Source organism: Polypterus senegalus, chromosome 7, assembly GCF_016835505.1.
Source record: "Polypterus senegalus isolate Bchr_013 chromosome 7, ASM1683550v1, whole genome shotgun sequence".
In the NCBI taxonomy this organism is placed as follows: Eukaryota; Metazoa; Chordata; class Cladistia; order Polypteriformes; family Polypteridae; genus Polypterus; species Polypterus senegalus.
This window is the reverse complement of record NC_053160.1, coordinates 5022889-5045341: the sequence shown is the minus strand read 5'-3', so window position 1 is coordinate 5045341 and position 22453 is coordinate 5022889. Positions and strand designations below refer to the sequence as shown.

Sequence of the window (22453 nt, the reverse complement as noted above, 5' to 3'; positions counted from 1 at the left end):
AAAGGACGAAGGTCCAAGTCTTTAGAGTCCTGGTGCTTCCTGTTTGTGAGACATGGACTATCCAGTGACCTGAGATGAAGACTGGACTCCTTCATGTGTGTCTCTTCAGAGGGTCCTTGGGTCCCGCTGGTGTCCCAAATGAGGCACATGACCTGCACTGTGAGGGAGCGTCAGTTATGGCACTACGGCCATGTGGCGTGATTACCCGAGGGTGATCCGGCTCACAGGACCCTCGTTGTTGAGGACCTGAGTGGCTGGAACAGGCCAAGGGGAAGTCCATGTAACACCTGAGGGTCATTTCCAGAGGGTGGGACTGGACCGGGTGTCTGCCCTGGTGAGGTTGCCAACCAGAATCTCGAGCTGTTTCATCGTCTTTCATAGTCTTTAGAGTCCTGGTGCTTCCTGTCTTGCTCTATGGTTGCGAGACATGGACGCTACGCAGTGGCCTGAGACGAAGACTGGAGTTTTTTTTTTTTTACTAGGGGTCTCTGCCCCCTGCTCGCTTTGCTCGCCCACCCTCGGGTTTGGTTAACCCGGATTTACAATTTAAAGAGATTGTTATTTTCATGGGAATTGTTACACATGCATTATTTTCACTTTTACTTTAAAACTTTAGTTAAAAACAATATTTGGAATTAACTTTTCTACAAGATCGCATTGAATTTATTCCGTGTTTGGATTGTCATCGTGGCAACGCAACATATAAACTGCCTGTGAGTCAATCTCGTTTCTTTCTCTCTAATAAATAAAACGACTTTCTCGAACGTTTCTCCCTGCTCTTCCTTCTTCGCATTGTCATTGACGTGTCATCTCAAACGTATAAAACTATTGTCCTGATAAAATGTATAAGAGCTAAGAGCGCAGGAAGTGTGTCTGACAAAAGCATTCACGCAACTGAGAGGTTTAGAGGACCGCGGCCTTGTTTGAAAATAGTGGGTGTGGCTTAACAGAATCGCACGTTAAAAGTCTCCGTCTCAGGGAATTTCAACGTTTTTGGAATCTTTTCATTCTCGCTGGCAACATGAATTAGTCGATCTACAAATCTCCGATTTAAAGTTTAGAGCTGAACAATATCTACATCCTTCTGTCATATCACCTCTGTCCATATATTCGATCTCTTTTCGCTTTTACCTTTTCGTCTATCGCATTGAATTTTGATTCCGTGTTTGGACTTACGTCGTGGCAACGTAACGTATAACTGCCCGTGAGTGAATCTCGTTTCTTTCTCCCTACACGAACTGTGTCTGACAATAGCATTCACACGATGATTGGACCGTGGGCGTGGTTGTAAATGTTTGAGATGTGGGCGGGACTTTTCCCAAATCTCTTTACATAAAGTCTCGTCTCGCGGGATTTCACTTTTGCCAAACAACAAATCTTTTCATTCTCGTGGATACGCCTCTTATGAATTGGACCCGGCACAGTCTCACTTGGAGGCACGTGTAAAAACACAAAGACTTTTATTTTTCTTCAGCAGCCACAACACAGTCCCAAAGCACAATAACAGTCCTGTTTCGAACCACCACTCCTCCCTGGCAACCTCGTCCTCTTCCTCCCGATTCTGGTTCCTGAGTGGTGGTTGCCGGCCCTTTTTATAGCCCACCCCGAAGTGCTCCAGGTGCTTGATCACCTGTTCCTGATTGCACTTCCTGGTGGGGCTGTACAGTTGTCCAGGCTGGCTCAATGCAGCACCCCCTGGTGACAGGGTTGTTGAGAACTCCATCTCCCATGGAACCCTGCGGGAAACTGAGGCACCATCGTCAGCCAGGGAGGCTGCCACCAAGTGTCCCGGGGAAGATACTGAGATGCCCATGGCTGCTCCCCCGGAACATAAGTAGAAGGGGCGTCCCGGCCGGGCATGGGACCTGGTCGCCCGCCGCACTCTTCATTGGCAAGAAACACTACTTTTCCCTGATGGCAACACGAATTAGATGATCTACAAGTCTCCGACTTAAGGTTTAAAGCCAAACAATATATTCGCTGTTCTGTTATTTCACCGAATAATAATTTCCGTTTTTTTAGGGGTGGGAGTCGACTTGTTCTCAATCCTACTTTTTGTGAAAATTGATTGATTTGTATGGAATGATTACAATAAAATGAATAAAAAAACAAAAAACAAAAAATTTCCGTTTGTTTGCGCTAATGCAATCTTTATTATCATTTTTTTTAAGACTTTCGAATTTTCGTATTTTCCATTATCTCTAACCTGCTCTGCGTGCGTGTGTTTTTGACTTCTTTACAATGTTCTACTATGTCATCCACTCTTTGACTTTTATTTCTGGCCCCCAGGCCTGGTTACATCTCTTGGCACAAAGTCTGGTCTCGCAGGACGTGAAGCGTCTCTCTGACAAAGTCACGTCTCGTCTCCTTCCAAGATTTTTTTTTATAATAGAGAGTTTGGCTAATTTTCTAAGATACTGAATTTAGAGTTTTCATTGCCTGTAGGCCATAATCAGCAAAATGAAAATATAGCAAAATATAGTAAAAAAAACCCGATCTAAATCTGTTAAGTAGTTCTCTCATGAAAAGCGGATAGATAGATAGATAGATAGAAGTGAAAGGCACTATATGATAGATAGATAGATAGATAGATAGATAGATAGATAGATAGATAGATAGAAGTGAAAGGCTATATGATAGATAGATAGATAGATAGATAGATAGATAGATAGATAGATAGATAGATAGATAGAAGTGAAAGGCACTATTAGATAGATAGATAGATAGATAGATAAATAGATAGATAGATAGATAGATAGAAGTGAAAGGAACTATATGATAGATAGATAGATAGATAGATAGATAGATAGATAGATAGATAGATAGATAGATAGATAGAAGTGAAAGGCGCTATATGATAGATAGATAGATAGATAGATAGAAGTGAAAGGCACTATTAGATAGATAGATAGATAGATAGATAGATAGATAGATAGATAGATAGATAGATAGATAGAAGTGAAAGGCACTATAAAATAGATAGATAGATAGATAGATAGATAGATAGATAGATAGATAGATAGATAGATAGATAGATAGATAGATAGAGTGAAAGGCACAATATAATAGATAGATAGATAGATAGATAGATAGAGTGAAAGGCACTATATGATAGATAGATAGATAGATAGATAGATAGATAGATAGATAGATAGAGTGAAAGGCACTATATGATAGATAGATAGATAGATAGATAGATAGATAGATAGATAGATAGATAGAAGTGAAAGGCACTATTAGATAGATAGATAGATAGATAGATAGATAGATAGATAGATAGATAGAGTGAAAGGCACTATAAAATAGATAGATAGATAGATAGATACTTTATTAATCCCAAGGGGAAATTCACATACTCCAGTAGCAGCATACTGATAAGAACAATATTAAATATCAGAGTGATAACAATGCAGGTATAACAGACAGTAACTTTGTATAATGTTAACGTTTACCCCCGGGTGGAATTGAAGAGTAACATAGTGTGGGGTCTCCTCAGTCTGTCTCTGAAGCTGCTCCTCTGTCTGGAGATGATCCTGTTCAGTGGATGCAGTGGACTCTCCATGACTGACAGGAGTCTGCTCAGCGCCCGTCACTCTGCCATGGATGTCAAACTGTCCAGCTCCATGCCCACAATAGAGCCTGCCTTCCTCACCAGTTTGTCCAGGTGTGAGGCGTCCCTCTTCTTTATGCTGCCTCCCCAGCACACCACCGCGTAGAAGAGGGCGCTCACCACAACCATCTGGTAGAACATCTGCAGCATCTTATTGCAGATGTTGAAGGACGCCAGCCTTCTAAGGAATAGATAGTCAGGGACCTTCCTTCACGCTGCCTTTCACGCACAGGCTGGGTTGGTCAGGATGCTGTCCTGACACCACCTCCGTTCTTTCTTCTTTCTTTGTCTTTTTCTATCTCTTCTCCCCCCAAAAAAATCCAGGAAATCCCAGAGTAAAAGCAAAACAGCCCAGTTAGAGACCAGAGACACTCCACTGCCTTGTCAAGTGTTTATGGAAGGCCCTCCAATGAATAGGATGGAGGGCGGTTCCTTCAGGTCCCACCCACAAAACTTTAGGCCCCACCCACAAAACACATGGGATGCAATAATAATATACAGAATAAACAAAAGAAACATTAATGCAAATCAATGTTAACAAAATTAGACAAGCCACACAATTTTGAACCCCAGCCAGGGGAGAAGTGCTGGCTGAAACAAGACCACCGGTGTGGACTGTGGGCAGGGGCGGACATCAACCGGTTAATCGAGCTCCTTGTCATTTGGGTTCACCACGACGGACTGCGTGTCGCTACTCCGATCTCCCGCTCCAAAAGCCGTGGTCTGCAATGAGCGTTCAGAACACAAACGGGGGTCTCATCACGGAAAGGAATCGATCAGGAAAGGCAAACCAAAGAGCATCCAATACTTTTGATCTTGCAGCATACAAAGGTTTGCACCCCCTTGCTTAAAATGTCTGCTTCTGTGAAAAGTTCAGCGAGCAGGAGATGAGCGGATCGCCACAAGGCATCACCTTCAAGACGAAGCATTTCTCTTCGGCATTTTTAAGATTTGTGTGTTGTTTCTGTTTTCTAGAAAAAAAGGAAAAGAGCATTGTGCAAAAGTTTGAGCCCCCCAAGATAATATGAGGTCTCAGGTAACTTCTCACAAGGTGGCATTTACTCTTTAGGAGGACTAAGGCTTGTTCACAGTCATCGTTAGGAGACCCCAGGTGATGCCAGTTGCAAAGCTGTATAAATTCTCGGACTCTTCAGATTTTGTACCAGCAATCAGCAGCCAGGGGCTCCTCTAAGCAGCCGCCTGGCACTCTGAAAAGTCACAGAAGTGAAGCTCACAAGGCAGGGGAAGGCAACAAGAAGTCAGCAAAGCATTTTCAGGTCGCTGTTTCCTCAGTTTGTGACGTGAGTAAGAAATTGCAGCTAACAGGAACGGTGGAGGTCAAGTGGAGGTCTGGAAGACCAGGAAAACATTCTGAAAGAACCGCTTGTTGGAGTGCTAGAACAGCAAATAGAAGCCTACATTTGACCATAAAAGACCTTCAGGAAGATTCTGCCGACTCCGGAGAGGTGGTCCGCTGTTCTACAAATATGAACTTCATGGTAGAGTCAGCAGAATAAAACCTTTCCTGTGTCCGAGCCACGAAACTCAGTCTGCAAATCAACATCTAAACAAGCCGTGATGCATTCTGGGAACAAGTCCTGTGGATCAAGGAAGACAAAACAGAACTTTCTGGCCACAATGTGCAAAGGTGTGTTTGAAGACAAAGAGGGAGCCGAATTCCAGGAAAAGAACACGTCTCTGAGAAATAAGCATGGCGGTGGATCGATGAGGCTTTGGGCTTGTGTGGCAGAAAGTGGCACAGGGAACACGCCATTGGTGGAGGGAAGAGTGGATTCAAAGAAATAGCAGCAAATTTTCTAGGCAAACATTACGCCATGTGTTAGAAAGTTGAAGTTAAAAAGAGGACAAGATAAGGAGCTGAAACACATGTCAATATCTACAATGGGATACCTCAAGAGGCACAAGCTGACAGTTTTGCCCTCTCAGCCCCCCAACCTAAGAGAGAATGGTGCCGGCAAGATGGCTCAAGAATTCTGCAAGGATGAATGGACAAAAAGACCCCAGGTAAGAACTGAAAGACTGTTAGCTGGCTACAAAAAGCATTTACAAGTTGTGATACTCACCAAAGGGGGTATTACAAAGTACTGACCAGGCTGGGGGCCCAAACTTTTGCATCAGGCCCTTTTCATTGTTTTGGTATTTTGTACCTGTGAATGGTGGAAGTGAAAATGTAATCTTAATTAAACTCTTAAAGGAATGTGTCATCTTGAACAGCTCATCTTCTGCTCACTGAACGATTCACAATGACAGACATTTTAAGCAAGGGGCCCCAAATGTTTTCCATGCCACGTATGCCATGAAGCACAGTGAGGATGGCATCAACAAGTGGAGAAAGTCACACACAACAGTGACGCCAGCAAGAGCAGGATGTCCCTCCAAACTTCATGAGAGGACAAGGAGAAAACCAGCAGGGTCGGGGGGCTGTCGACGGGCAACGGCACCATTAGAGGAGCTGCTGAGCTTTATGTTTTGCTCCAAACGTGGGACAACAATCTTCCGCATTTTTCACATGATGAACTCCTCCTCCTCTCCATTTTCTTTCTTTCTTTCTTTTTTTCTTTCTTTCTTTCTTTCTTTCTTTCCTTTTTCATTTGTGCAGAACCTGTGAACGTGAACTCCTCCTCTCCTTTTTCTTTCTTTCTTTCTTTCTTTCTTTCTTTCTTTCTTTCTTTCTTTCTTTCTTTCCTTTTTCATTTGTGCAGAACATGTGACCGTGAACTCCTCCCCCTCTCCTTTTTCTTTCTTTCTTTCTTTCTTTCTTTCTTTCTTTCCTTTTTCATTTGTGCAGAACATGTGAACTTGAACTCCTCCTCCTCTTCTTTCTTTCTTTCTTTCTTTCTTTTTCCTTTTTCATTTGTGCAGAACATATGACCGTGAACTCCTCCTCCTCTCCTTTTTCTTTCTTTCTTTCTTTCTTTCTTTTTCTTTCCTTTTTCATTTGTGCAGAACATGTGAACTTGAACTCCTCCTCCTCTCCTTTTTCTTTCTTTCTTTCCTTTTTCATTTGTGCAGAACATGTGAACTTGAACTCCTCCTCCTCTCCTTTTTCTTTCTTTCTTTCTTTCTTTCTTTCTTTCTTTCTTTCTTTCTTTCTTTCTTTCTTTCTTTCTTATGTATTCATCTCTTTATCTATGTTTGTCTGTGCAGAACCTGTGAAGGACGGAATATCAGATACCGGACCTGCAGCAATGTGGTGAGTAAATATAAACCAACACATTTAAAACTCATTAGCGCTGCCACAGTGCCCCCTGCAGGCGCGACTTAGAATTTCCACTGTATGTCCATGTCCCCTGTCAGGACTGTCCTCCGGAGTCCGGTGATTTCCGTGCCCAGCAGTGCTCCGCTCACGTTGACGTCCGGTACCAGGGGCAGTACCACGAGTGGCTCCCTCTTTACAACGACCCAGAGAACCCCTGCGCCCTCAAGTGCAAGGCCCAAGGAACCTCCCTGGTGGTAGAGCTGGCACCTAAAGTGTTGGATGGCACCCGATGCTACACGGAGTCCCTCGACATGTGCATCAGTGGCAGCTGTCAGGTAAGCTGTGATTGAGCTATCCGGGGTATTCTGTTAACTACAGTGGAGATCTTTATTTTAACCCAATCTTGCACCCCTGTGGTGGGCTTGCGCCCTGCGCGGGGTTTGTTTCCTTCCTTGCGCCCTGTGTTGGCTGGGATTGGATCCAGCAGACCCCTGTGACCCTGTAGTTAGGATATAGCGGGTTGGATAATGGATGGAATCTTGGCCCCTCCCCAAATGCTGCAGCTGTGGGACCACCACCAGGCCTATAAATGTTAGATAGATAGATAGATACTTTATTAATCCCAAGGGGAAATTCACAAGAATTGTTTTATTGTAGCCAGGCTTTCCTCCTTGGATGAGGTCCGAAGGATTCTTTTGAGTTTCTTTCCTTCATTGTTTCTGCTCACATTGTTGATTTTTTTTTCTTTATGTCTAAGTGTTATGATTGGGGCTGAATTAGGGGGTCTTATCGTCCTTTCCTTACTCCTTTTCTATGTTAACAAATGTTGTCTTATTTTAATTTCTTATTTTGGATTTTTTTTTCTTCATGTAAAGCACTTTGAGCTACTTTTTGTATGAAAATGTGCTATATAAATAAATGTTGTTGTTGTTGTTGTTTCCTATAGTGGAGGCCATTTTGTGTACCGTTGTTAGGGTCACAACTCGTGTTTCTAGGGGCGTGGTCTCCAGGGTCATGACCTTGAGTTCATCAACAGTTGCACTGAGCTTTACCCGGTCTGCACACCAATCCTTCTAAACCTCAAATGGATTCTCTTTGCCATTCAGTTTTGTGTTTTCGACTTCTTGCCTGAGATTTTTGACTCTTGTTTGGGTTTCAGTTGCTTCATTTATTTTATTTTTGCTCGATCACCGATTGGTTATCTGTTTTCCTGCCGACGCTAAGCTTCTTTTTTTTTTTTTATACCATGGATTTTGTGGGTGGTTCCCCAAGAGGCGGGGCTACCTACCTTTCACCGTTAAGGGGCGTGCCCTCAGCCCTATAAAGGTGGGGTCTACCCACAGTCCTATGCAGTTCATACTGAATACACTTGTGGTGTGGGGAGTTCACTTGAGTTTATTCTTTCTTTCTGTTTAATTAATTATTTATTTATTTACTCTTGAGCTTTTTTTGTGACTTTTGACCCCTGTATTCTGTTTTTATTTTTCAAGTTTTTCATTTTTCTTCGATTGTCTTTGCTCTTTCAGGTAACATCCTGTGCTTATTTTGTTACAGAGCAAATTTTATGTATAAAGATTCTACAGGAGTTCAGGGGTTTTTGATGGTATTTCGCCCTCTAGTGAGCAATTTGAGTCATTGTTCGGTTGTGCTCTTGAGTACTCACCAGTTTCTTTTGTTATGTGCCATGTGTTTTGTCGGTGGTTCCCCAAGGGTCAGATCCCATAAACGCCACTCTGTTGGGCCCTTGATTGATGCCCTTAACCTGCCATTACTCCATCCTGAGTATGATGTTAACCTGAGTCCAGACCTGCCAGCTGGCTGGTCCTCCAACTTACAGGGAGGATTTGGGGGGTTGGTGACAGGATTGGCACTCCAGCCACCATAAAAATGCCTCACCCTGCTCCATTCTATCTGAACTCGTGAGGTGCTGAGGTGGTCTGTCATGTGGTGGGTGTGACAACACGGTTTTGCCAGCACAGGCTCCTAACCTCCTCCTGAGATGACAGTTGGGACGCTTTGTCCTTGTTGCCCAACCCTGTTGGACTTTCTTGAGCTCGGAGTGTAACAGAAGCTAAGCTGGTAACCCTGCGAGAAACTGTGAGAGTTTAACCGCCCGGAAGGGAGCAGATGATTCTGCACTGAAGTCACAGAGGCAGACGGGTGACTTGTCCGCTCGGGAGTGTTCATCACGCATTGCTGGGTATCACCAGCATGGAGTCCGAGTGGAACGTGAGATCAGGCTGAAAAATACAATACAATACAACACCATTTATTTTTTTGTGTAGCCCAAAATCACACAAGAAGTGCCACAATGGGCTTTAACAGGCCATGCATCTTGACAGCCCCCCAGCCTCGACTCTCTAAGAAGACAAAAAAAAACTCCCAAAGAAAACCTTGAAGGGAAAAAATGGCAGTTCAAAGAGAGACCCCTTACCAGGTAGGTTGGGTGTGCAGTGGGCGTCAAAAAGAAAAGAGGGGTCAATACAACACAATACAATACAATACACAGAACAGAACAAATCCTCAGCACAGTATAAAAATAAAACAAGTACGGTGTAGAATTTAACAGTAGATGATATCCCATAATATGATTTGGATTTGTTTAGACACCCGGAGACCTCAGCCAACAAGCTGCCTCCCCCTGTTGGCCATTTCACAGCTGAGTCAGTGTTGGGCCAGCCAATCCGATGAAAAGATTTCCCACGATTCCTGCGGTCCTCCATCAGAGATGACTTTACCTTAGAGAGGCAAAACAACCTGGCAGGTGGGCCGTGGCACCAAGTGGCACATTTGAGTACAGAGAAGAGAAACAGAATAGGTGAGGGTTAGTAACAAATTCTAACTGTCGTGTTACTTATGTTTTAGTGCTAATGACTGACAACAGAGATGAAGTCTGCACAGTTAAACAGCAGCTCTAGTCAGGGTGTGCTAAACTGAAGTCGCGAGTCTTAAAAGCTGAGACTAAAGGGGCATCTCTTATAGTGGCAGGCAGACCAGTCCACAGTTTAGGGGCCCCCTGTAACTAAAAGCTCGACCTCCCACTGTCCATCCATCCATTATCCAACCCGCTATATCCTAACTACAGGGTCATGGGGGTCTGCTGGAGCCAATCCCAGCCAACACAGGGCGCAAGGCAGGAAACAAACCCTGGGCAGGGTGACAACCCACCGCAAGGGCACACGCAGACACCCACACACCAAGGACAATTTAGAATCGCCAATGCACCTAACCTGCATGTCTTTGGACTGTGGGAGGAAACCCACGCAGACACGGGGAGAACATTCAGACTCCCCTCCCACTGTTATTTTATTAATCCTTGGAATCCTAAGCAGACCGACATCTTGAGATCTTAATGTGCGCTAAGGTTTGTAAGTCATGATAAGTTCAGACAAGTAAGCCGGACCTCGGCCATTTAAGGCTTTATATGTTTAAAGGAGGATTTTGAAATCTGCTCTAAACTTAACCGGGAGCCAGTGTAAGGATTTAAGAACTGGAGTGATGTGTTCGTACTTTCTAGTTCTTGTAATAATTCTTGCAGCCGCATATTGGATTAACTGGAGGCTGAATAAAGAACAGTTTGAATACCCAGCGAACACCGCATTGCTGTAGTCAATCCAATTAATTTCTCAGAATCCTGTTTATTTAGAAAGCTCCTTAATTTCCCAACATTTTTAAGACGGAAGAAACCTGATTTGGACAACTTAGTAATATGTGCTTTAAATGACCTGCTGGAGTCAAAGATAACACTGAGATTGCAGGCCGATTCAGTAAAATAAATGGGGACTCCAACTGAGTTCAGTGATGACAGAATATTGTTGTGATCGCCGTCATTCTCTCCAATAATTCACATCTCTGTATAAAGACAAGTCGTTCTCATCCATCAACTCCTTTAATTCACTAACACAACTAATTAAAGACAACATCGGAGAAACTTCATTTGATCGAAAAGAAAAGTATAAGTGGGTGTCATCTGCATACGAGTGACAATTAACATTATGTTTCCAAATGAGAGATCTCAGAGGAAGCCTTTAAAGTGACAACAGTGACAGTTCCAGTACTGAGCCCTGCGGGACACCATATCTCAGTTGTGTGTATAATGATGGAGTCCTGTCAGCACACTTCTGTACATATTGGAATCGATTTGATAAATAAGAACTAAACCAAGCGTGCGCAGTGCCTGTGAGCCCCACATCGTTTTCTAGCCTGTGCAGTGAAATAGAACGGTCAATGGTGTCAAACGCTGCCTCTAAGTCTAACAACATCATTACAGTGGAGTTTCCTTCATCAGAGGATATCAGAATGTCACATTAGTGCCGCTTCTGTAATATGACCAGTGCAGAAACCAGACTGGAATTTCTCAAATAAATTGTAATGCGTAAGATGTGACTGAAGCTGATTGGCGACTACTTTTTCTAGTATTTAGAGAGAAACGGTAACTTAGAAATAGGCCTATAGTTATTTAGTATGTGTGGGTCTACAGTCATATGAAAAAGTCTGGGACCCCCTCTCAGTCTGCCTAGTAATTGACTCTCCTTTCAACAGTAAAGATCACAGTGGTATGTCTTTCATTTCCTAGGAACATCTGAGCACTGCGGTGTTTTCTGAACAAAGATTTTTAGTGACGCAGTATTTAGTTTTATGAAATTAAATCAAATATGAAACACTGGGTGTGCACAAATGTGTGTCCCCTTGTCATTGTGCTGATTTGAATGCCTGTCACTGCTCAGTGCTGATTACTTGGTATGATGAGCTCGTCAAGCCTTGAACTTCATAGACAGGAGTGTCCAATCATGAGTGGTCAAAGGTATTTAAGGTGGTCAATCGTAAGTTGTGCTTCCTTCCCTTTGACTCTCCTCTGAAGAGTGACAGACAGCATGGGATCCTCAAAGCGACTCTTCAAAGATCTGAAAACAAAGATTGTTGAGTCTCCTGGTTTAGAGGAAGGCTACAAAAAGCCATCTCAGAGGTTTAAACTGTCAGTTTCAACTGTAAGGTATGGAATCAGGAAATGGAAGGCCACAGGCACAGTTGCTGTTAAACCAACCCAGCAGGTCTGGCAGGCCAAGAAAAATACAGGAGCGGCATATGAGCAGGATTGTGAGAATGGAGACAGACAACCACAGATCACCTCCAAAGACCTCAAGAACATCTCGCTGCAGATGGTGTATCTGTACATCGTTCTACAATTCAGAACATCAGTATGGCAGGGTGATGAGAGAGAAGCCCTTTCTGCACTCGTGTCACAAACAGAGTCGCTTGTTGTATCAAATGCTCATTTAGACAAGTCAGAGTCATTAAGAACAAAGTGCTTTGGACCGATGAGACACAAATGGAGTTATTTGGTCAGAACAAAAAGCGCTTTGCATGGCGGAAGAATAACACTGCATTCCAAGAGAAACACTTGCTACCTCCTGTCAAATCTGGTGGAGGTCCCATCATGCTGTGGGGCTGTGTGGCCAGTTCAGGGACTGGGGCCCTTGTTAAAGTCGAGGGTCGGATGAATTCAACTCAATATCAACAAATTCTTCAGGATAATGTTCAAGCATCAGTCACAAAGTTGAAGTTACTTAAGCAGGGGTTGGATATTCAAACAAGACGATGACCCAAAATCCACAAAGACAGAGAGATACTTTATTAATCCCAAGGGTAAATTCTCATACTCCAACAGCAGCATACTGATAAAGAACAATATTAAATATCAGAGTGATAACAATCAAAGTATAACAGACAATAACTTTGTATAATGTTAACGTTTACCGCCCGAGTCGGATAGTGTGGGGTCTCCTCAGTCTGTCAGTGGAGCAGGATGGTGACAGCAGTCTGTCGCTGAAGCTGCTCCTCTGTCTGGAGATGATCCTGTTCAGTGGATGCAGTGGATTCTCCATGATTGACAGGAGTCTGTTCAGCGCCCGTCGCTCTGCCATGGATGTCAAACTGTCCAGCTTAACTCCTACAATAGAGCCTGCCTTCCTCACCAGTTTGTCCTGGCGTGAGGTGTCCATCTTCTTTATGCTGCTTCCCCAGCACACCACCGCATAGAAGAGGGCGCTCATCACAACCGTCTGGTAGAACATCTGCAGCATCTTATTGCAGATGTTGAAGGACGCCAACCTTCTAAGGAAGTATAGTCTGCTCTGACCTTTCTTACAGAGCATCAGTATTGGCAGTCCAGTCCAATTTGTCATCCAGCTGCACTCCCAGATATTTATAGGTCTGCACCCTCTGCACAGTCACCTCTGATGATCACGGGGTCCATGAGGGGCCTGGGCCTCCTAAAATCCACCACCAGCTCCTTGGTTTTGCTGGTGTTAAGGTGTAAGTGGTTTGAGTCGCACCATTTAACAAAGTCTTGATTAGTTCCTGTACTCCTCCTCCTGCCCACTCCTGATGCAGCCCACCATAGCAGTGTCGTCAGTGAACCTTTGCACGTGGCAGGACTCCGAGTCATATTGGAAGTCTGATGTATATAGACTGAACAGGACCGAGAAAGTACAGTCCCCGCGGCGCTCCTGTGCTGCTGACACAATGTCAGACCTGCAGTTCCCAAGACGCACATACTGAGGTCTGTCTGTAAGATAGTCCACATCCATGCCACCAGGTGTGAGTCTACTCCCATCTCAGTCAGCTTGTCCCTAAGGAGCAGAGGTTGGATGGTGTTGAAGGCGCTAGAGAAGTCCAAAAACATAATTCTTACAGCACCACTGCCTCTGTCCAGGTGGGAGAGGGATCGTGTAGCATATAGATGATGGCATCCTCCGCTCCCACCTTCTCCTGGTATGCGAACTGCAGAGGGTCGAGGGCGTGATGGACCTGTGGCCTCAGGTGGTGAAGCAGCAGCCGCTCCATGGTCTTCATCAGATGTGACATCAGAGCAACAGGCCGGAAGTCATTCAGCTCACTAGGACGTGATACCTTTGGGACAGGAGTGATACAAGATGTTTTCCAAAGCCTTGGGACTCTCCCTGTTCCAGGCTCTGGTTGAAGATGCGCTGTAGAGGACTCCCCAGTTCCAACGCACAGGCCTTCAGCAGTGTGGCGATACACCATCTGGACCCACTGCTTTGCTGGCACAAAGTCTTTTCAGCTCTCTGCTCACCTGGGCTGCTGTAATTGTGGGTGGGGATGTCTCACCTATGCTGGTATCAGCAGAAGGATGGTTGGAGGATGCAGTACTCGAGGTGAGAGTGGGTTACTGTGATCAAACCTATTAAAGAAGTTGTTCATTTGGTTTGCTCTCTTCACGTCTGTCTCGATGGCGGCACCCCCCTTCGAGCTGCAGCCAGTGATAATCTTCATCCCATCCCACACTTCCTTCATGCTGTTGTTCTGCAACTTCTGCTCCAGCTTTCTCCTGTACTGCTCTTTCGCCGCCCTGAGCTGGACTCGAGTTCCTTCTGCACGCACTTGAGCTCATGCTGATCACCACCTTTAAAAGCCCTTTTCTTCTGGTTCAAAAGGCCCTTGATGTCACTTGTAATCCATGGCTTGTTGTTAGCATAGCAGCGCACTGTTCTTACTGGAACTACAATGTCCATACAGAAGTTGATGTAATCAGTTGTGCATTCAACAGCCTCTTCAATGTTCTCACTATTTGACCCAGCAGGATATCCCAGTCTGTAGTTCCAGTCTCTCAGAGCCTGCTCTGCCTCAGGGACCACTTCCTGAATGAGCGTGGTTGTAGGTAGCGCTCACTCTTGGTTTGTAGTGAGGCTGAAGCAGAACCAGGTTATGATCAGCGGGGTGGCGCTGTATGCGTCTTTAACGTTTGCATACAGTAGGTCGATAGTCCTGTTTCCCGGGTGTTACAATCCACATACTGGGAGAAGGCAGGTAATGTTTTGTCCAGCGTCACTTGGTTAAAGTCTCCAGCGATTAGCACAAGCGCTTCGGGGTGCTGTGTTTGTAACTTAGCAACAGCGGAGTGAATGATGTCACCCGCTAGCTCTGCGTCTGCTCCAGGAGGGATGTAAACAATAACAACAATCACGTGTCCAAACTCTCTGGGCAAGTAATAGGGGCGCAGACTTACGGCCAACAGTTCGATGTCCCTGCAGCAAGTGGAGATTTTAACGTTTACGTGTCCAGAGTTGCACCACTTGTATTGACATAGAGAGCGAGTCCTCCTCCTTTCTTCTTCCCGCAGGTACTTGTGTCTCTGTCTGCTCTGACTGTGCTAAACCCGGTAGCTCCACGTTAGCATCTGGGATGGTTGTTGTTAGCCACGTTTCACTAAAACACAGCAAACTGCATTCTCTGTAGGTCCTGACATTTTTCACCAGTGCGGCCAGTTTGGCGATTTTATTTGGTAGTGAGTTCACATATCCCAGGATCACAGAAGGCAACGACGGTTTGTAGCGCCACTTTCTCGGTAAACGCTTGGCTTTTAACTTAGCGCCAGTTCTGCTGCCCCGATACCGCCTTCTTACCTCGTCAGGTAAATAGGGAGCCACACTGGCACGGGCATTTGTTCTCAGCGCTTGAAGTTGACTACTTGAATAGACGAGTGTCGGCGTGTAAAAATCCATGTCAAGTAGTAAAAAGTGTCCAGGGAACATAAAAGAAAGTGGTAGGAGTGATCAGTGAAATAAAGAAAAATAGAGAAAACAAAGGTAGAAAGATGAAGTCCTACATGGAGCTGCTGGAATGGCTGCCACTCGCTGCGGCACCTGAGCCATAGAGTCATAGTCGATGGTGTTCATGCAGAGGGAATGGCCGTCACAGTCCCCTGACTTGAATATCATCGACAATCTATGGGATGATTTGAAGCAGGCTGTCCATCAAATTGAACTGAACTGGAGAGATTCTGTAATGAAGAAGGTCAGAAATACCAACATCAGAGTCCAGACACTCATCACAGGCTACAGGAGGACAGCGTCTGGAGGGTCAAAGGAGCAAAAGGAGGCTCAGCTAAGTATTGATGTCATATCTCTGTTGGGTGCCCACCTGTTTAATTTTGTTATGATGCAGATTGCATATTTTCTGTTAATCCAATAAACTTAATGTCACTGCTGAAATCCTACTGTGTCCATAAGGCATGTCAGATATTAAAAGGAAGTTGCTACTTTGAAAGCTCAGCCAATGAGAAACAAAAATCCAAAGAATTAAGAGGGGTTCCCAGATTTTTTCATATGACTGTAGGTCTGACTTTTTAAGTAAAGGTTTAATGACTGACATGGAAGAAAATGAACGAACTGAGACCTGAAAGAAACGGCTGCACTTACCATAAAAGGTGGAGGTGCGTGAAGGTCTCCGAGAGAACATTTAAGAGTTGGGCCTTCCCAAGCCCACTTAATCCAATTCAAGGTCACGCTGGGGTTTGCCTGTCCAGAAAAGCACCGGGTGCAAAGTGGAACAAACTGTGGACAGGTCAGCAGGTCATGGTAGGACCCCCTTACTCAACAATGCAGTATGTGGTGCCTGTAAAAAGTTGGAAGTTTTTTATTGTTATGCACTGTGTTGGCCAAATGAAGAGTTTGTTCCTGCCTTGTGCCCGATGCTAGCTGGCGTAGGCTCCAATACCTCCACCCTCCATGACCCCCGTCTGGATTACATGGCTTAGAAAATGAAGTGACGTTAAGTCACACTGGATTGAGTTGGTCAGCAGAAAAAGTCAAAGTGAATCCTGGCTCTCCACAGAGTAGGAGGGGCTTATATGGCAGGGAAGGCAAACACGCCCAATCAGAAGAGTTCGACTAGCAGGGCGGAGCCTATCGGAGGAAAACGTCTACATAGGAGCCCCACAGAGCTGTTAGAGCCAACTGCTGAAGGGTGTGATGTCAAATGACAGCCCAGCTCGGTGAAGTGGTCCCAATTAGTTACAAATATACAAACAACAAAATAAACGGACTGCGTAGGAATTCACCCGCTTCAAGTCAGCGTTTAGCTCAGTGATCCTGAACCTTTTTTGAGTCACTGACACCTTTAAGAATCTGATGAAAGCGATGGACCCCTTTCCCCAGAAACATTCACATAAACACAACTTTGCATGCAATGAATATAATGTAGTTTATTTATCGAGAGTTGATTGTCTCATACATATATGACATACACAAATTATTGTTAAACTTTAAACAATCTAAAAAAAACAAAACATCCATCCATTATCCAACCTGCTACACCCTAACTACAGGGTCACGGGGGTCTGCTGGAGCCAATCCCAGCCAACACAGGGCGCAAGGCAGGAAACAAACCCCGGGGCAGGGTGCCAGCCCACCGCAGGGCACACACACACACACAATTTAGGACCACCAATGCACCTAACCTGCATGTCTTTGGACACAGACACGGCGAGAACATGCAAACCACGCAGGGAGGACCCGGGAAGTGAATCCGGGTTTCCTAACTGCGAGGCAGCAGCGCTACCCACTGTGCCACCGTGCCGCCCAAAAACAAAACATTACATACAAAAAGTAATGGCCACTCATTCGAATTATGAAAAATAATCCTCTTGTGCAAATCAAAACTGATCTACTACTACATCTACTCTAAAGCAACAGTTACCGGGATGTATAGTGAATATAAATGTTAATTTTTATCTGACTCTCACGGACCCCCTGAAACTTATCCATGGACCCCCCTAGGGACCTCAAGTGAAGTTCAGAGGTGGGTAGAGAAGCCAAAAATTGTACTCAAGTAAGAGTAGCGTTACTTCAGAATAATATGACTCAAGTAGAAGTAAAAAAGTACTTGGTGAAAAGACTACTCAAGTACTGAGTAACTGTTTGAACGTAATAAATGATTTATTTTTTAGAAATGTTTTAGGTATGTTTACAGGTCTTAAATTTCACGCCGTTTGGCTTGCCCTCTCTCTCAGGGGTGGGGATCGATTTGTTCTTAACTCAATTTTTCTTTTTGTAAAAACCTGATTGATTTGTATGGATTTTAATAAAATTAATAAAAATAAAAAAAAAAAGAAATGTTGTAATAATAATAACAAAAATATAAAATGATGTGCAAATTCTGCTATTTCCAAATAATAAAATAAAAAAATGAGTAAAAATAATCACATCTTTACAAAATAAAGATACACAAATAGCACAAAGTTCCAAATCTCAGTTTTTCACAACAAAGCTTTTGAAGCCGATACCTCCAGTAGGTGACGTGTGTGTCTGAACAGTGACAGCTACTTAGAGTGACGCGATCTCCTGCACGCTGACAGTATCATACTGCTGATTCAGTGCTGGATTAACCATATAAGCAAAGTAAGCACATGCTTAGGGCATCAGGGGTAAAGGGGGCACCACAAAAATCTGTCATGGCCGAATTCATCACATAAATTATTAAATTCATTAAATTTATAGCCATTTTCAAAATGTAATGAAAAATGAATGATGCCTCCCTATGCCGTCACTGTTCGTAGATGGCACCTAACGCGGTGCGTTCTGCATACTGGTGCCATCTACGATGGGGAATTCCCGTTTCATGGTGATTCCCTTAAACGCCATGTTATGTCAAAATATTGTGAAAACAACTTGATTCAAAACAATATGTTTTTAGATTTTTAAATAAAAATTATCATGTAATTGTTGTGTTTCGTGAATTATCTATTATTTAACTTGTGTAGAAAGCGTTATTTTCTGTTGTAAGCAAAAACAAAAAATCATCCCAGTTTGAGGAAAAAATATTCTGGTCAGTCTATTTAATTCTATTCTTGGATATTTTTAAATCCATTTACATTATGTAAAAGTGAAAATCGTACAGCTGATTACTATTGGATAAAATTGTTTATAACTTTTCTACTGTGCCTCCTCCAGACCGCAAGGGGGCGTCCGTCCTGGTTATGTTGGGGGCCACGGGTACAGGGCTTGGAAGCCCAGCCCTGTAGGGACCCGTGGCCACCGCCAGGCGGCACCCCGATGCCAGAATATCCCGTGTGGTCCCTGGCCGGGGCAGGAGCCCGGCCGGGATGCCCAGGAGGACCAGAGGAGGGCTTGTGCCTCCTCCAGACCGCGAGGGGGCGTCCGTCCTGGTTATGTTGGGGGTTATGCTTGGAATCCCAACACTGTAGGGGCCCGTGGCCACCGCCAGGCGGCGCCCAAGTGCCTGAGGAACCCTGGAGCCCAGCACTTCCGCCACACCAGGAAGTGCTGGGGGGAAGACGACAGGGGACACCCGGACGGCTTCCAGGTGCGCAGCCGGCACTTCCGCCACACTGGGGCGTGGCCAGGACTGATTGCTGGGAAGCAGCTGGAGCCCATCCGGGATCCCATTTAAGGGGCCGCCTCCCTCCAGTCATTGGCGGAAGTCGGGCGGAAGAGGACGGAGCTAGCGGAAGGACTGGAGGCGGCCAGGAGAAAGGCAAAGGAACTGTGTGGCCTGGACTTGGGGGAATCGGTGCTGGAGGCACTGGGGTTTTGTGAGTGCACGAAAAAGACTTTGTATACAGTGTAAATAAACGTGTGTTGGGTGAAATATGCTGTCCGTCTGTCTGTGCCCGGGCCGGCTTTCACACTACTAATAAAGATTTATTAACAAAATGTTCACACAATATCCTTCAAGTCTTTGCTAAATTGACACAAAAGCCATAAATAAATTAAATAATCAAAATGTAAAATCTATGGTTTTCATGTCAAAATGAAAACCGTACATTTCAAAAAAACCTTTAAAATCGACCCCAAACGTTAAAATTTGTAAAATTTCGGATACCATTTTCTCTTCAAGTAATAATAAAAATGCGATCAGATCTTTTTCGAAAAGCAGTGCTGCACAAAATACATTTTTAAATCAATTTTGGGGTTTAAGTCAATTTCTACAGGTTTTGGCAGGAGATTAAATAATTTGTAGTCCTTAGAATGATGGCAGATAAAATTAATATTTGTAGCCATTTAAGCCACTTTGAGACCTAAAACATCCTTAAATATGACATGTAAAAAATTTAAAAAATGCTGAAACAAAATCTGCGCTAATTGATATTTTGGAATTTGGTTTGCTTCATCAAAAGCTAGAGATTTTCACGAAAAGTGTGGTCCCAGTCTCATTTTGATACAATTTTCACGACCCCTAGGTATACTATAACAATTAAAGTTGTTCGGTTTACGACATGGAGGCGGCAGTTTTTAATGCCTATAACCGCTCTAAGCATTACATTGCCGTACAACTTTAACTGTCATGAATTTTTACCATTTTTATTATTTTATTTTTTTAATTTAATTTTGTATTTATTTATGGCTTTTATGTTCATTATTTAGCAAGTCTTTTACACACATTCTTAATATAAGGTTTAAAGCAGGGGTCCCCAGCTCCGGTCCTGAAGGGCCCCTGTGGCTGCAGGTTTTCATTCTGTCCATTTTCTTAATTACCAACCTGTTTTTGCTCCTAATTAACTTCTTTTCCTTAATTGTTTCTTTTTCCTTAATTAGCAGCCAAACAATAATGAGATATAAAATGAGCCAAAATGTGACCAGCAAAACATGACCAACACTGTTGATCATACAATATCCGAAAATAAAGAAAGGTGAAGGCCTGAGTAAAGCTGATCTGCTCAGGCCCCAAAAACATTTTGACAGCGCTCTTAAAAAAGAGAAAATTAACATATATTGTATATATACATATATGTGTGTGTGTGTATATATGTAGATATGTATGTATGTATGTATGTATGTGTATATATATATATATATATATATATATTTATATACCAGCGACACTCATATCAGTGACAAAACAATTACAATGACAATCATCTTACGTTATTTTTAAAATGTTTCCTTTTCTTTTTCATTACTTCTTTAACACTCTACTTCTCCGCTGCGAAGCGCGGGTATTCTGCTAGTTGTTTTAATATTTTGAATTACTAGTGTAAGGGGGCACCAAAATTACTTAGTGCTTAGGGCATCTAAGGGTCTTAATCCGGCCCTGGGCATATTCACGCGCCCTCCAAATAGCACAGCTGATAGAAAATAACATGAGAACAAGGCAACCTGTGCACGTCCGACAAGTCTCACTTCACCTTGACTGTCTGAGTCTGTCAATGTTTGGTTAAAAGGTGCTTGTTCTTCACTCAGTGAAGTGATGGTTGGCTCTCATTTTTCATGTACAAGTGGAACCTTGGATTGCCAGTAACTTGGTCAGCGAGTGTATTGCAAGACGAGTTAAAATTTTAATAAACGAGCGAGGTCTTACAATACGAGTAGTCCGTATACATTGTGTGTGCCGAGCGTCACGTGATCACAACTAAGGTTCCTCTCTCTCTCTCTCTTTCTCTCTCTCTCTTTCTCTCTCGCTGTGGGATTGTGGGTAATCGCCAGTCGGCATGTCTCACTCATATAGTCAACATCCGTACGAGCGTATACTGTTTACTACAGCATGGTGACCACGTCTGTGTGCCGTGACGTGTGAGTCCCCGTCTTGCACCCCAGAACACGAAGCCGAGTCTCAATACTTTGGCGACACCATCTTTATTCAGCTTGAAACAGGAACAGCGCAGTTATTTATTGTAGCGGGGTCTGCCTCACACTCCCATATACAGACACAGCAGTCAGGCAGGGTCATGCCCAGGTTAGTGGCCAAGTAATACTGTGCCATGCGCATTTATAATGTTCCTTGTTCCTTGTATCACCCATCAACGGCAGGTGCTTATAAGCATGACCACGATCTATTGCGCTTAGCTGCACGTAATCGTTGCCACTTTACAACATCATGAAAAATACTGGAACGAACGCTGAGGTAAAGAAAAAACCCGAGACGCACACATTAAATGAGAGTTAAAGCCGATAATGTGCGCGTTTATTTAATGACACAGTCATACGTTCAGCTCTCACGGCCACGGGTAACTCAATGCGGCCACGGCGTTGCTCCAGAAGTAGCGTTCACTCGGTTCCCGTTCGAGTCGCCTGCCGTGTCCCCCTCCATTAAGGTGACCAGAATTTTTTGGTCCAATCCGTGGACATGGTTAAGAGGAGCGTAGACTACATGCAAAGCGAAAGCTTATCACGTCATTTCTCGCCAAAGTTGCAGGATGCGGTAAAGCATAACCTCCGTCAAAACACCGCGCATGCGCGCCGAGTTCATATTATCCTGGTGATGAGATACATTCAAAAAAGTGAACCAGCTGAAACCGGGGACGAAATCTTAAACCGGGGACAAAACGGGAACATGTTTCTGAGTGGGGACAGTTGTTCGAAAACGGGGACGGATGGTCACCTTACCCTCCATGATCCACCCTTATCTTCTGTGAGCCTCTAATTTATTCAAAGCCCACCCCACGGAGTCTCCTTCTCCCTTCTTGAACCTTCCTAGGCTTGTAAAGTGTGAAGCGAATGTCCCAGACGGGTCGTGGAATGCGGAGCTCAGCGTACCGGTCTGACATCTCCCTGTCAATCACCTCTCCAGCCCCGCCCATCATCACCATAACAGGCTGCACGGTTACTGGAGTCTTCATCCATGGCCGCCTGTGTGTCGATCATCGCTCACCTGTACGTTTGCTCATCCACTCCTAGAGCACCGATCCCTATAGATGTGCCAGTTCGCGTGAAAGCAGCCACTGCGTGCAGTTGTGGGGAAAGGAATAAACTTGCGTGTTAAGTGAAGCGTCGTAAGGGCTACGAAGAACTCACGAGTGCAAGTGTTTGGGGGTCTCAGACCAGACAGCCCCTTTTAATAACAGAGAGTCATCTACTTGGCTG

At 44.2% G+C, this 22453-nt stretch overlaps 1 protein-coding gene across 4 annotated transcripts in view; it reads left to right on the top strand.

The window, feature by feature from the left end:
• Positions 1–22453, top strand: part of LOC120532289 (ADAMTS-like protein 1) — a 447743-nt gene that overhangs the window by 215398 nt on the left and 209892 nt on the right. For 3 of the 4 annotated variants that reach the window (XM_039758167.1, XM_039758166.1, XM_039758168.1), the window contains 2 exons: positions 6779–6824; positions 6929–7165. In XM_039758167.1, coding sequence (XP_039614101.1) covers positions 6779–6824; positions 6929–7165 — 283 coding nt within the window. Of the gene's footprint in view, positions 1–6778; positions 6825–6928; positions 7166–22453 lie in introns of those variants that run through there. The other variant, XM_039758169.1, reaches the window with a different exon arrangement.